This window comes from Crocodylus porosus, unplaced genomic scaffold, assembly GCF_001723895.1.
Source record: "Crocodylus porosus isolate Cpor-Errol unplaced genomic scaffold, CroPor_comp1, whole genome shotgun sequence".
NCBI classification, from domain to species: domain Eukaryota; kingdom Metazoa; phylum Chordata; order Crocodylia; family Crocodylidae; genus Crocodylus; species Crocodylus porosus.
Window position 1 is genome coordinate 185,200,733 of NW_017728906.1, and position 16,194 is coordinate 185,216,926.

General features: G+C 41.8%; 1 protein-coding gene across 1 annotated transcript in view; it reads right to left on the minus strand.

Annotated features, from left to right (window-relative positions):
- Positions 1-2,492: 2,492 nt before the first annotated feature.
- The window catches only part of PANX1 (pannexin 1), a 40,306-nt gene continuing 26,604 nt past the window's right edge, over positions 2,493-16,194 (minus strand). The window contains exons 3-5 of the mRNA XM_019530328.1: positions 9,490-9,713; positions 8,186-8,853; positions 2,493-6,501 (exon numbers count right to left, since the gene is read on the minus strand). Coding sequence (XP_019385873.1) covers positions 6,431-6,501; positions 8,186-8,853; positions 9,490-9,713 — 963 coding nt within the window. The 3' untranslated portion in view covers positions 2,493-6,430. The remainder of the gene's footprint in view (positions 6,502-8,185; positions 8,854-9,489; positions 9,714-16,194) is intronic.

The following is a 16,194-nucleotide window of genomic DNA, read 5'->3' on the forward strand; positions in this document are numbered from 1 at the left end:
TTATAGCTGACCCCCTGGGGTTGCTTTTAACTAGCACAAATCACATAAGCTCTCTTTGTCTTTCTAGATTGTATGTTGTGGCTGCTGTCCGTTGTGTGTTTCCTTTTTCTTCAGCACAGCATTGCTCGGCTTTTCCAGCACATGGACCAGGTGAGTGGGGCACAGCTGGTATGCAGGACCGATCCAGTACAGAGACTGACCCTGTGTATTGGATTCAGGGCTGCATGCCAGGTCCAGTCACAAACTGGCCCCATGGGCTGAGTCAGGGACCATGCTCCGGGTCCAACCCTGCAAACTGGGTCTGGCTAGACAGGCCTAGCACACCAGTGGGGCCAGGTCATCCAAGCGGTAAGGCTCTGCACAGGTCTGAAAATGTAGTGGTAGGGGAGCAGTGGCAGCATTAATTGCCATGGGGCTCCCAGAGCTACAGCAATTAATACTGCCTCTGCTCCCCTACAGCCAAAATTTCCAGACCTGCGAAGGAGTCCCGTGCAGGGGCCAGACAACTTAGCTCCATGGGCCAGATTCAGCCCACAGGCCATACTTTGAGCATAACTGCTCTAGCATAGCCAGCCTAAGGATCTCTTTGCCCCTCATCTCTTTTTCTGTAATGGCTCTAATTATGAGCAATAGAGAGACAGGCAATGAAGTGCAGGACTGAGTTATGAGAGTTGGAAATAGGAGGTGTGAAGATAGCTGCTGGTGAACGTCCTGAGATTTCAGCCTGAACAAGTTTCAGACGGGTTGTAGACAAGAACAGGCTAGGCTGAGGCTCAGCCTCAGGTTTGGAAGCTCATCAGAGCTTACAGAGTCATGCTGGACTGCTGCTGAGGGTCAAACTTAGGGTTTTTCAGTGCAAGAGATTGTAGGTTTGGTCTTGAAGTAGCCACAAAATTAACTCTTAGGATCAGTGCAGGCACATCTACAGATTTCAGTATAAGTCTTGTAAAATACTCTTCAAATAAATGATGGTACACAGTTCAGCCCTTGACAAACAGCTTCCAGGTACTAGAAAGCCTTAAGTTCACACTTCTGCCTTTGCTATAGCCTGGAAAAAGGCAGTTTTCAGTAAAACAAGTTTAAGAGACTGATAACACAGTATTTGGGCAGGTGAACCTGCACAAAGGAGAGAGATCTGACACTGACTTGAAACAAAAATATGGCTTTTCTTAGGGAAGATTTACACATGTTCCTGTTTGCTTTTACAGGGATTCTGACACCAAACACATTAAAAATGTTAAAAATACAGCTGTAAAAATACAGAACCCCCTTCTGATCATGTAAAAAAACCCGAACAACAACCCCCCCTCCAAACCAACCCCCTCCCCAAATCCTTCCAATTTCTCTATAGTAAATCTTTGCCCTGGGTCCCTTACCTTCCAACGTGTGGACCTGGGGGCAACCAAACTGTCCACTACAAGTAGGCGATTCCAAAGTGACCATGTGTGCGTGTGCTTGCACACATCCATGAATCACTGTCCCGAATTGATTGGCCGAATCTCTGAATCAAACACGCCCCATCCCCCGCCCACTCTTCCAGCCCCGTCAATGGCTGCTGTGCCCAGCCCCAGCATCCTGGCGCTTTAAAAAAAAAAAAAAAAAAAGCCCCGCACTCACCAGCTCTTGCCAGGTGGTGGTGGTGATCCCTGCATACCCTCCCTACCCCGCCCCCCCGTGTGTGCAGCAGCCATTGAGTGGGGCTTTTTTTTTTAAAGTACCAGGACACTGGGTCCAGGGCGGAGGAGGGGCAGCCATTGACAGGACAGGGAGAGCAGGCAGGGGCCAGAGGGTGCTGAGTGGGCCTGGGGGAGCAGGTAGGGGATGGGGCCTGGTGGGGGTCCCCCCCATGCTTCCCTGACCCTTCCTCCACTGCCCCCCCTCCTGCCCCTACTTACCAGCACAGAGGCTGGGTCCAGCTCCCTGCGGTGGCAAGCAGGGACAGCCCAAATCGCTGAATCTCTGAATCTTTCTCTGAATCTTTTCTGAATCAATTTGGAGGCTTCAAATCAATTCTGACCTTTTTATTGCTTTCCCAATTTGATTCGGATTTGGAGATTCGATCACCAAATTGGGCCGAGTCTCCTCCAAATCAAATCAGCATCTGAAGCTTCGCACAGTCCTACTGGTTATACATTGTTACTGTAATCACCATGTTGATCTTCCTGATGGAGTTTTTCACACCATCTAAAATAAAAAAAATAAGTAAAACTGGAAAGCAGGTTCCAGTACCCCAGGATTTGTAACTAGTCAGGTTATTCAAGGACAGCCCAGTTCATGAAGGCATTCAGCTTCCTGTTTCTGCTATGTATCATGGGTAAGTTTTTCAAAGCTGAAGCAAAGTAAGTTCTGTTGTACTGTGTACGATGCTGCTTCTGTTAATCCCTTCATGACATTAGAATATACATAAACTATGCTGATACCACTATGAAACCAATGAGTCTCATCATTTTGACATGAAGTAATTAAAATGATAAAAAGACCAAGCAATTTTCTCTTCTGAGGGTACATTTTTATTTGGACTGACATTGACCGAGTGCCAAATATAGTGCTACATTTTATCTTACCATTTCTACTGACAGCAAACTATACATTAACTGTTAAGTTTCCAGTTTCTCAAGATGAAAACCATGTGGTCATAATACAAAGATGAGACAACTGGTTTAGGAGCCAGTCCTTAAGGCAGTGTGGCAAACTTCTGCCTAAAGCCCATGTTTAAATGCTGGGTAATTAAATGGAAGAACAAGACCTCAGGTCTGGGCTCTTAATCTAAAAACAAACTAAGAAATGACATTACTACATCAAGAGATCAATGCAAACTTGGGCATTTATTATTTTAAAAGGGACACTGTCAAGTACTTTTTACATTGTTTGGGGTATTTGTAAGTACTTTCTCCTCTTCCCCCCCTCCCCCCCACACACTTTCTCATGTGTTACAAGTCTGTTATATCAGCTTTAAAAATTGTAAAGAGCTACCAGAAGCTTTAATAAGGCACAGAGTACACAGAGGAATGACATTTTATTACACCAATGTAAACCAAAGACAAACCAGTCTCACACATGATGGAGGTGTCCTGGGGTAACTCCGGTGGAAATGAGTGAAGAACTAGGCCCAGAGACTTTCCACACTTCTGCTTGATTCTGCCACTGTTCATCAACCCCAAGAGCTGCCATCCTATTTCCGGTCCAAGCTGACAACTGCTGCATTCTGTGGCAGTTTTAATGAGGAACAGGATTAAATTATCAAACTTACCTTCGTATATGCTGTTTGCCCTTAAGAAATCTGGTAAAAATTCTATCAAAGTTCATTCATCTCTTGTACTGCCCAACTTTACTTCTTTGGTTGGAAAGGTAGCATAACAAACTTTAAAATCGGAGGGAGGCACTATACAACTAAAAGTTGCCAGTTTTGGCATTAAACATGCAGAGTGCTGGATGTTTTCGTACTGCTATTTGTCATTCAGTGACATTTTCCATAATTTATAAACACTTTTAAGGTTAAGTCAAATTTTGAACATAAACTGGCAGTGCAAAGCAGCTTACTAGTATAAGACTGCATGCTAATGGTCTTTTTGAACTGTCACCAAGACTTCACAAAAAGATACGTGTCTGTGCAAAACTTTGATGAAATCCAATATCCCTTTCAATTACTAATGCATTTTGCATTGCACTATTCACTTAAAAAAAAGACACCTGCAAGGATTATTGCAGATGCGTTTTCCATGTATAAAATCTATACTATTGCACTTCACTAACATTTACACGGTTAAAAATGGTTCTCAATGAACACAAAAATTATTACAACCCCCCACACACATGCACACCTTTTATGAGCTTCAAGTTTTAAGGAATAAATAACCCTAACTGTTCCATCCAATTCAAATGTGTTACAGGATTTTTACATTTCACCACTTCTGTAGTAAACAGGCTACAACACACTAATATAAGAGGCACCCAACAAGTTTCACTTAAACACACAGTATCAAAATGGTTGGTTCTGTAGAAAAATCACCAAAAAATGGTTTTAAAAAAGTCAGAATAGTTTAAAGTGAGGGGTTTCAGACTTTACTCAGTCTTATTAAAGAAGGCTTTTTTGAAAGAGCATCTGCACACTTATCTCAGCAACAGAGGGGTTGATTATTATTATGATCACACCATGGGACTTTGTTATAAAGAAACGGACAGATGGGTGAGCGCAGCTGGTTTTACAAAGGAGGGTTCTGTGCAGTCAGAGTTAACAACCTGCTTGCTTGATAGGCTTTCGTTTACAAAAAATCTAAGATAGGAGAGCAGGTCACTCCAACATAAGCAGCAGCAGTGAGAAATACCCATTTCAAAATCATATGGGAATATTTCTTGATACAAATATTCTGGAAATAGCCTTCATTAAAATAAAAGATTTCTTCTATGACCGTCATTACAGCTTTGCTTACTAGCTATTGTGGAATGTAAGGACAGCAGTCACGCCCCAGTGTTACACTTCACTTGTGAAGGAGCATGGCATTTGAACTGAGGCCACTTGGTGTCCTCACAGGCAGCATATAGTATTATGGTTTTAAGTATTTATTTACATTAAGGCTTGCCTTGCCGTAAGTTGGGTCTAAGCAGACCTTATTGTATTAATTATCGGTTTTATGATAGTGCAGAAGGACTCCACTTGTAGACCACAGCCCTGTTGTACAAGCTCATAAGAAAAAAGGTCTAATGAGGATAAGGTTGCTATTCTCTAATGGTCTAGATCAGTTCCTAAGAATGGGTTAAAAGCGGGCAGCTTCAAGTTGTTTTAAACCAGAGAATAAAAGTTGCTCCCTAAGTCACAACAGTCTGAAATTATTTAACAACAGCTGTAGGAGTTAAATCGGGCGCTCTGATTTGTAGTATCACCATAAACTGTGATCCAGTACATTGCTACCTTACAGTCAAGGAATAATAATTCTGAGAAAGAGCCTCAACACTGATCTTTCTTTTGCTTTCCCATTCCTGACAATCCATTTTGTAATAATGATAATGCAAACATTAAAAGCCCCAGTAAGCAATATAAATAGGCAAACAAATGCTTATTGAGCTACTACAAAGCATTGGTTTCCATTATTTAAAATGTTTTAAAGTGTATTTTAGCAAAAGTGGCTAAAAGATAACTCAGGCCAGACAGAATGTTAAAGTCAGCGTGTGTATAAACTTTCTGAAAGCGATGTGCATTGCCATTTTGGTGATTAAAATATGCATGGGCCTCTACAGCTGAAGAGTTTCACTTAATCTCAATATGACATTTGTAAGAAATGCTGAGATTCTGACAGGATATCCCTTCCACAAGATAATTACTAAACTGAATGTAGCCCTCCTCAAAACGTTCCAGGAACAAGCTATGGCAATCTCTTTGTGACATAACAAAAACATCAGCAGAACAATGCATTTGCAGCAAAAGTGTCTTCATATTATTGTCTCAGCCAGTCGTTACATCTTGAGTTTAATTAGAATTGCCAAGTGGGGTGTAGGGTATCGCCTTGCTGAGTATTTTTAGCCTGCCATCCACACTTAGTTCCTAACATGGCTGATCTACGTTAACACATGTAGCTTATGCTTCTATATAACATCATGCTTCCATTTCTTGCAAGGCATGTTCTGGAATATGTGCAATTTATACTGTGTTTGATACCAAATAAAACAGCTTATTTAAAATGCAGCTTCCTTACAGACAGGATAATTACAGAAATTCTGTAAAAGGATTAACTTTTGTTCAACCACTTAGTTTTCCAGAGGGGACTAGGGAAGGAACTAAAACCAAACCAGTTGAGAAATGAGAAAATTATAGATCAAATTTCTGCAGCCCTTATACTTAACACCCATTAACTTTATGAGAAAAAGGAACCAAGACCACATTTAATAGAAATACAGCTCTGTCATGGCAATCACCTTTGGTACCATCAACATGAATGGGATGTTTCAGCTTTAGATAAATTATTAAGAAGGGCATAACTGGAATCCAAACAGTAAGCCTCAGTGTCCAGCACTTCCAGCATTCAGTTACATCTGTTATGGTTAAGATGCTTCTGAAGGGAATCTGCCCATTCCATTTTCTAGTATCTATACTCTACATAGCTAAATTCTTCATCCACATAAGAACATTTCTAGCTTGTTCATGGCTCTAGCTTCAGTTGCTGCTTTTGGTAATCCATTCTGCATGAATGCCCACTGGATGCCTAATATGAATAATTGAAAAGCAAAGTGTTTTATAAATATTTAAATTCTGGAGCATGCCTTTTGCAGCATGGAGTTAACTGTGCTGTATGAACATAGTCTGCAGAGTGGCTTAGCTTTACCAGTGAAGAACAGGATGAACTGCTCACCATGGGAGCAGTACCTTGTGTTTCAGATGGCTTATAAGTCCTCTTGTACTGCACTACTGCAAAGTGATGGAGCGATCAGTAAGAAGTTAGAGTCTTTGGCGAATGTTTTTATCTTCGCTTGTTCTTCCATTGCCGCTGGAGACCCCTTCTGTCAAAACTAAAACAAAAAGCAAACTCTTGGTACACTGAAATTCCATCAAACTGTTTCATCACAAGCAAAAAAGCTCATGCTTTACCCACAGCAAAAAACCCGGAAGTGATTAAAAAGCCACAACAAGACAGCAGGTTTTACTTTGTCAATAATTGGGGCAACTTTGTAGCTTCTTACACCAGAGCTATATTAGTAGGCTGTGTGTACACAAAGGAAATCATAACCTAGCTCTGAGCTTGTGCAGGAGCTTGCAGACTCATTTTGCTACCACTGGATGCTATGCTAGAACCATCAGCCATGGCATAAAGGGCCTCTCCCCATTCATGTGTAGCACTGGTGGTGGTGGTGGTGCTATCACTGTCCTAGTGATCACATCCCATGAATTTAGCCGGGATTCTGTCTTCTCTTGTGTAGGTAAACTGTGCCTGCACATAAAATGACTTGGCTTTGAGTAAGGGAGACAGAAAGAAGCTCCATCTTGTTTGTAAGAATCACTCATTAAAATGCACTAATATCAGAAGGGATGAGCAGTTAAATCAACACCTCACTCCTCCTGGGGTGAGTCAAAGGCCACAAACAGATTCACAAAAATCATAGGAAAGTAGGGCTGGAAGAAACCTTGAGAAGTCATCTAGCCCAGCCCCCTGCTCAAGGCAAGACCATCCTGGACTCCCTCAGCCATGCGCGGCACAGGCAGCTCCATCACACAGGCACCTGCCCGGGAGGTGGAGCATTGCTGTGCACATGGTGGGGTGGCTGCCCAATGCTGTGTGCATTGGGGTGAGGAAGAAGGGAGGTGGTGCTGGGCAGCCCAGCTCCCCCATCTACCAGCTGTATGAGCTGCTCATGCAGCTCTGCAGCACAGGAAGCCCAGTGTGCCCCTGCACTGCATGTGCAATGGGGGCAGCTGGGCTGTTCCCCACACTGCACAAACTCCACAGGCTGCCCCCCCGCCCTGCCCCCAGCACAGACAGCTCAGCTCTCTTCCTTGCCATGCATGTATGACGCTTCAGCCCCATGCACCACCCACCTGCAGTGCAAGCAGGCTCCCTTCTTTGCCAGGTGTGCACCGCAGACACTCCAGCCCCTTCCCAGCTGTTGCAGCATGAACAAACGAAGAGGGGGAAATAGTGGCTGAGGTGAGCCTGCAGGACACAGGCTAACCCTTCCTTCAGGGACAACATGTAGCTCATGGGCTACCAGTTGGACAGCCCTGATCTGAAGAACTAACAACTCAAGCCACTGACAGCTACTGCCATTTCCACATGGGTTACAGCTGATGAGAAATGTCAGGAAGGGCTCTTTGTTGCAGACCTAAAGGCTACTCTGCTGGTTCTTCACCACTGGCTAGAGCTAGACACATACCCACAAACCATGCAAAACAAAACAAAAACAAAAACGCTTCCCGCCCAACAGCCCCAATCAAGCAAATAAAAATATTACACAGTCCTCCTGAACAATATAACTGTCTTAGGAGAGACTTACTAAATAGGAATGATATGAACAGACAGCATGACTAGGCTTTAGATGATTAATCATCTTATAAAGCATATTTAAGTCTGTGCACAAGGCCAGGTTATTTCTAAATTGGCTCCCTGCCTAGACAAAATTATGTAATACTTTCTTTTCCTTATACAGGCCTGTTTGAATGGCTGCACCATTTAAAAAACAAGGAACTGATCACATTTACCTTCTAACTCAGTTGCATTGTTTTCTGGATCTGCTGCAATTTCCTCTTCAGGCTTTTCTTGTACAGCTCCTGGCTTTCCATCTACTGTATCTGTTTTAATCGTACCCAGATTTGTCAAAAGGTGCATGATGTCGAACTTATCACTACCTGTAATGTTTGCTAGCACTTTGAGGCACTTGTATGATTTAAGTTCACTTACATTTTCCTCAAGGAAGAGGAGATAAAGGCTCAAGTCATCATAATGATTTGACTTGAGCTTCAGAACATCAAATGTTGGCAGAATTTCATACACTTTAAGAACATCTGAGCTCTGTCTGAATGGAACGAGCATTGCATACATTACAAGGGGCATCACCAAAAGGTATACAATTAAGTTAATGTAACTGAGTAGCTGGAAGACACCAACGGCAATAAGCTTACATTGAACCACCTCTGGAACTACTGAGTCATTCTTTAAGATTCCGGTTTTGATAGTGCAGAGAAACTCATCAGTCACAGAAGAGAGGCTGATATAATAGCCTAGGTAGAAGCATGCAAGTAGGATAATTGCTAGTGTAAGTAAACGGCAAATAATGTATTTGATTATTAAGTGTTTGGAGGTTTTCTTTGTCTTCAGATATTGTTCTACAATGGGGTATTTGAAGTGGCATTCAGATATCTCCCACAAACTGAAAAAAGAAAACAACACACAAACCAGTCAGTGCAGGATTCATTTTGCCCAAGTACCAAATAAGATGAATGATCTAAGAAAGACCCAGTGGACATGTCTATACCACATCAGAGTACTGCTGCATAAACATGCTCCACATGTGCCAAGAGCACTTTAATTTAGATGCTTTTTGGGACATTCAATGTGTATCATAAGTTCAGGCATATTTATTAAAACAGGAATTAATGGGCAGGGCATGCTTTCAACACAGTGCTCTCTTGTACAGCGCAACAGGAGGTAGATATACCCATAACCTCAAAAGATCTGTGTTCTAATCTCAGGAGTAATGGTATCAGGAATAACAGTACTACCACGAGTAATGGTACTCAGACCGAAAAACAGATGGTCTTATATAGTCTAGACCATATTTTCAAATGGTTTGTTTGAAAACACATAGCTATTAGTAAGATCTAAACACACACCTACACGCACAGAGTTATAGATTAGGATCTCAGTGTTTAATTGCAATTCAGAAAAAAGAAGCATTTGCTATGAATGTTTGGCACATGTCTGGGATTTACAAGTGTCCCAAACTTATCTTACTTATAAAAAGCTAAGACAGACAAAGCACAAATACAAAAGTACAGCACGTTACCTCTGTGTTAGATTTTCATTAACAGTAGGAATGGAGCAAGCAGGGTCTCTGGTGTCTGTGCTATGAAAACTGTTGGCTGCTTTGATTGCTCTGTTGTAGGCCTTGTCAAGTTCTTCCATAATAAATTTCAGGTCTGAAGAAAGGTGGGGTGCTGCGGTTAAGCGCCAGAACAGGCATGGTAGATACAACAGAATGGCAACTAGCAGCAAGATATAGGGAAAAAACTAGGCAGGTGGGGGAAAAAAAAAAGAGAGAGAAAGAGAAATGATTACACTGGATCAGAATCTATCTGTAATAAACCAGTCAAGTGAGAACATTGTCACGGGAAAAGCACTCTTTTTTGTAGAATGCCACTGTGTCATGATTATCAGTGATGTGAAGGAAGGTATTGGGGGGGAAGACATGTATTTATCCACAATTTAACGTGGACTCGATCTCATCATCCAAATCATGAATGAAGATGTTGAGCAATACTGGACCCAGGACAGACCCCAGGGCTACACATGGAGTACAATGATCCAACCAGTTATGTATCCACCTTACAGTACAGTACTTTTATCTAGCTTGAATTTCCTTAGGGTACGGTACTTGGGAGTCTCCAGAGAGACAGCTCTGGTGATCCTGCTGTTGCTTACACCCTCATCAACAGCAGCTGAGAGAAATAAGATTCTGGATGAGATTTTCACTACAGCTGTTTTGTATCTTGCATGCTAATGGAAAACCAAGAGGAAAAATGTAAATATCATACCGGTGCTGCTTAGGAAAGCTATGAACACCAACAACTGGTAAAGGATAGGGTCTCACACACACATCACTGCCTGGGGTAGCTAGATCGCGATCAACTGTGTGTGGGGGGGGGCAGGAGGAGGTGGAGAAGAGAGACCAGGACAGACTGCCTTGCTAATAGCCAGAAGACCAAGAGGGAAGAGAGTGAGTGACCAGACAGAAACCACCTCCTGCTTTCCAGCAGCTAAGAAGGGGACTGGGAATTTAAACAGTTTTCAGCTAGTAGCTAACACAGAATCTTATTTCTTTCTGATCCTGTTTGACAAGCTGTAAGCAGCAAGTCACTGGAGCTGTCTGCCTGGGGATTCAGGAGGGTCGTGCCCTGCATTATTCAGAATGCATATCTGTCTTTGTAACCACAGAGCCTGACCTTGGTTTACTTGTTGTTTTGCTGAAATTCTGCCTCAAAGTACAGACCAAAGACACCGCTATGGTTCACAAGCCAAGTGCACCCCCCCCCCCCCACTTCCCAAGAGACAGAGAGTGGGTAAAGGCTGGGTTATAAAGCTAGGCATCTCCACTGACAATGCTGGCACTATCACTATCTTCTATGCTGATTTCTGAATAGAAGTAGCTGGATACATTTTCAAGTTTTGTTAAATGTAATTACTTGCTTCAAACAGAACTGTGGTTATAAATCACACACAATCTTAGCACTTAACACTCCATGCACCAGCACAGTCCACTGAGTGCATGCTTTTGTCAAATTTAAAGAATGCTTAATAATAATACATTCATAAGGCAGATATTTGTATTTCTATTGTGTAAATGCAATACCAGAAAAGTCATTCAGATGTACTCTCTAATTCCACTAAACCTACTTTATCTATTTTATTAATGCATACATTTCCAAATGACTAGATGGTTAACTTTTAATATAAAGCACACTTGACTGAAACCCAGTATTGGAATATGCAGAATTTTAACTGCAGTTACAATATCCACATTTGAACTGGCTTAAGTCTTGCCTAACTTAGAAATATATCTTTACTCAATACATACATCTGAATAGTCATGAAAAACCTAGAGGAAAGTTAGAGTCCAATCATGAGCTGGTCCCAACCCAGCCCCATGGGGGAAAGGGATCGTGGCCCTGCCCAATCCAGCTCAAGGGGAGGGGCATGGCCTGACCTCATCCAATCATGGGGGTGAGGACAGGACATGACCTGGCCCCAACCTGTTGTGTGGGGCTTAGGTTTGGGAACTTGGTAGTGGGGGAGGGTGGCCATATTTACAGCCACTGCTCCCCCACTGCCAAACTTCCCAATCCATGGGGAGTCCTGCAGGTTGGATACCTGTAGCTCTGCAGACCACTTTTGGCTTGCAGGCTGGAGGTTGAACACTCCTGTCCTAGACCCATTCCAGTCCAGCCTCTACCTCCTGTATTCCACATGAAAATTATGATCATCATCAGCATATTCAAATTATGGAAAGAAGCTGCCTTTAGCCATCAATTTCAGCCTATTTAACTTGGAAGGTATAAATCTTCATTTACCAACTATTCAACAGGGTTTTCAAGGTTTGGTTCAGAACTGTCTGTTCTCATTAGGATGTTTTTCAACTTTCTTTAATTTAAGCAGAACTGCTTTGCGGCTGCAGACTTACTCTTTGAGTGGCAGCTTTTTGCCACACTGGACAAATTGGTGGAGATGAACAGCAAAAATACAACTTGACCCATACAATAGATTTCAGAGATGGGGAAGATTATTTGGGTAAATGTGATATCTTTTATTAGATCAAGTGAATAGTTGGAAAATTGGTTTTTGCAGGTTTTTGGACACAGGTGCTCTTCTTCAGGCATAGGGAGACATTCTCCTATGCCTGAAGAAGGGCACCCAAGTCCAAAAGCCTGCAAATGACAATTTTCCCAACTATTCAGCTGGTCTTATAAAAGACAGGACACTTACTCAAATAACCTTGTCTGCCTATGACCTCAGACCAACAAGGCTAAAACAACACCCCTGAGAGATGGAGAAGGAAATTTTAGAGGATCATATATTAGATGAAATAACTTTGACCTTAAAGGACATGAAAACAAATGATCAAAAAAGGCATAGTTCATATAATGTAGGTCAGGCTATTGATACAGTAGCAGCAATACACATTCAAAGTCCCTATGACATTTTCAGCACTTGATGCAAAACAGGCCTTTGATTATGTTTCTTGGAGGTACCTTCCTATGTATTATAAAAGATGGATTTTGGTAAAGAATTTGTAAGGTGAATACAGCTGTTATACACATCTCACTTCAAGACTTGTGACTAATAATTTTTCCTTGCAAACAGGGACTTAACAAGGTTGCCTACTACACCCCCTTCTATTTGATCTAGTGTTGGAATCATTGGCTACAACAAAAAGGAATAAGGATAATACAAAAAGCATCAAAAGTAGGAGATAGTGGGTGTGTCTACACAACATATTTCAAGCACAATACGTAGACTAATTCTACTGCACGTAAGCACGGCAGGCAAAACTTGTGCTAATCCACTAATGTGCAGTAGAATTAGTTTACTGTGCATTAGCATTACCAAAAAAGCGTTTGCTGTGGCTCATACGCAGTAGCATTGATTAGGGCACATTAAAGTAGTACCTGTAATTACAGGAACTAAACTTAATGCCCTGTAATTACAGCGCATTAATGACATGTAGATGCGCCCAGTGAACAAAAGGTTCTGTTGCATGAAGAATATGCAGTAATACTTCTGTCACAGTGTAACAGATCAATTCCTGCTCTCATTCTAAATCAACAATTTTAGCAATCTAGTTATAAAATTAATTGGACTAAATTTGAATTACTTGAAATAAGTATGTACACCACAAAGGGTATGTTTCACAAATGACAGTTTCAATGGCAATCAGAACACATAACTTATTTAGATATTAAAACATCCAGGAATATTAATGTCATTCTCTACCAAAACTTTCAGAAGCTTTAATGTTATACCACAGGATCTGAATAAGCAGAACAGTTTATCAGTGTCCTTGGGGGGGCATGTTAATATTTAAAAAATGAATATCCTGTTTTGCCTTTACCATTTATAATCCCTGAATCCCATTTTGTTAAAATAAACCAGATGTTCAACAGGTTTCTGTGGGGAGTAAATAAATGGAGTTTGACCTTCAGCAGAAAAGATGCAATTGCCAATTGAAATGGGTGGTTTTCATTTTCCAAAATTTAGACAGTATCAGAATGCCTTCTTAGAAAATCAAGCTATGTATTGGATGAGTGATATAACTACTCTCCTGTATGGATGTAAGTTGAGCAGGCACTTGTTTCCCCTTCCATTATCTACCATTGCGAACTTTACATATCACCATCTTTCTGATTTGCTAATCCGGATCCTACAATTTTTGCAGCCTGACAAGCTTGGAAAAAACTGATAAATTTACTGAAGTGTTATCTTTCGTTACATTGTGTACAACTCCTTTTAATTAAACACTTTCTGAGATTTTAGAACTTTGGTAACTAAAATATTAGTCTTTGTGAACTTTTTTTTCTTCTTTCCTTTCCTCTTCCTTCTTCTTTTTTCTTTTCCCTTTCTTACTTATTGTGAGAGACATGTACATAGTTCATATAAAGTTTATATATAATTTTAGATTTTTGTATTGCACTTAGAAAAATCCATTAAAAACTGGCTGCTAGTGTCAGGTCATAAAAAAAGACTGGTTATCTAAGGATGCCAGCTGTTCAGATTAGAAGTGGGGGGTCAGCAACCCGTGGCCTGCAGCATCTGAACTTACCATTACTGTATAATGGCCATGAATCTAGCAGCTAGCTGCATGGAGTGGGGAGGAAGGGAGTGGCAGAGACTGTTTGGTTTGCAGTAATGGCTACATCATAATATTGGGTGTCAGCTGCTTCCAATGGGGTGTGCCAATGTTTCTACTGGGACTAAAACCCAGAGATTCCTGGCTAGAACCTCTTGCCCCTCTGCTCAGGTCAGAGCAATCACCATATCTGGGGTCAGGAAGGCACTTTACCTTATGTTCCAGTTGGTACATATCAGGGGAGGGGGCAAAGGGGAGAGGTTGCCTTCCTCTGTAGCAGATAACCTTCCTCTTCCTTCAATATCCTGAGTGTATTTTAGCAACTCTTGCAACAGCAGAACACTGACCACCATTGTCCCCCTGTTTTACCTACCAGTGGCAGGTTAGGGCCTTATATCTTGTAGTTGTGCAACAAAGTTGATTGTGTAGTGGTAGTAATAGGTTAGACGAGGATTTGTATGGGGTGGTTTGGATAGGGATGATCCTGTCTCAGGCAGGGTTTTTCCAGATCAGCGGTTCTCAACCTTTCGTACCTTACATCCCACCAACCATTTTGTCAAAAAACTCTGGGTCCCACCACAATAAAAACAAAACCCCACTTTTTCCAAGAAGTGTATTTTTACATTTATATGCATTTTAGTATTATATTAATCATTAATGAAAATTTTCAGATGAGTTGAAGTCCCACCTACACAACCTTCGCATCCCACTGGTTGAGAGAGACTGGACTAGATGACCTCTGGAGGCTCCTTCCAGCTCTGTTTTTCTGCGATTCTGTGATAAGATCTGTGCCACACTGACAAAAGGTGACCAACCCCTGGATTAGATCTTGCAATTTACCTTTCTAAAATATGTACTTCAGTGGGTCCTAATCCACTGTCTGGCAGTATTATGCCAGGCTTCCAAGTCATCAAATGGCAGGCTTTGGATAATTTGCGTAATTTAAACGGGCCACATTTCTAGTTAGATTAAAGACTGACTTGCTCAAACACACAGAAGTTTGCACTGCCAGAAATTCAGTTTTCCTCATAGTGTCTTATTTACCTAGATCAGCAGAATAGCCCCTCTCCATAGCATTCTGTGAAATTTGCTGGAGCCCCTTCCTTAGTGATTTGGTTTAGGATTGGGATAAATAGGTTATCTGTAGGAAACATCCACATCCTGAGCTTCACCAGTTAAAATGTATCTGGGCAGGTCAGGACATTAGCTAAATCTGGATTGCCAGGAGCTTTATGTTCGCTTTCACATTGCTGTGTGAAAGAGTGAGAGAGCGCCCAAAGGCACTGAGATGCACCAAAACAGAGGAAAGGAACCCAAGAGACCTGATTCCCGATTCCAGGTTATTGGAAGTAAGCACTGTGTGGTTTACTCTGGTAATTTGGGTTGGACATCTCAGGGCTAGAACGGTTGTTGGGAGCAAACACTCCACTTATGCCCTACGGCACATTCCCTATAAACCTAGCTGTATTTCTCCCTACCAAGTTGATGGAAAGATGCCAGGATTACTAGCAACTTTCCCTCTGTAGGATGTTTTCTCCTAGGACGATGATGCAGGTGTCTAGCTCCCTAGAATTCAGTCTTTTCCAGGGAAGATGGGGAGCATAAGAACACATGGTGAAGAAGATCAGACCCATGCACTACCCTCCATGTGGATGCCTTCCCATCCAAAACCTCAAACTCTGCAGTTTGGATACAACACAGTTCAACACCACTTGGAAGGCCATGCATCCCGTCATACCTTAGCCAAGTGTGTATCAACAATCTCCACTTGTCAGAGTTGTCCTCTACAAAGCTTCTCTAAAGGAAGGTGCTATGTAAACCTGCTCTACATATTTTGAGGAGACACTAAAATCCACCTGGGGTATGGATCTACTCAGTGCAAGCAACAGGGCTGGATATTAAGTCAGGGCTCCACAGCCAGGTCCAGCATTTACTTGCTTAAAGTTATTAAATCAGAAGAGACTGAAATATTAACACATGACTTCAGAACTGCCATAGTGCAAGAGGCAGTGCCCTTACAGCATCATCTATTTGCAGTTTGAGAGTGCTACACTACACAGAGTAATTAAAAAAAAAAAAAATCAGAATTTGTTCTGGTAATAGCCTGTATCTCTCACTTGCAATCAAGCTTCGGAACATAGGATTTAAAAT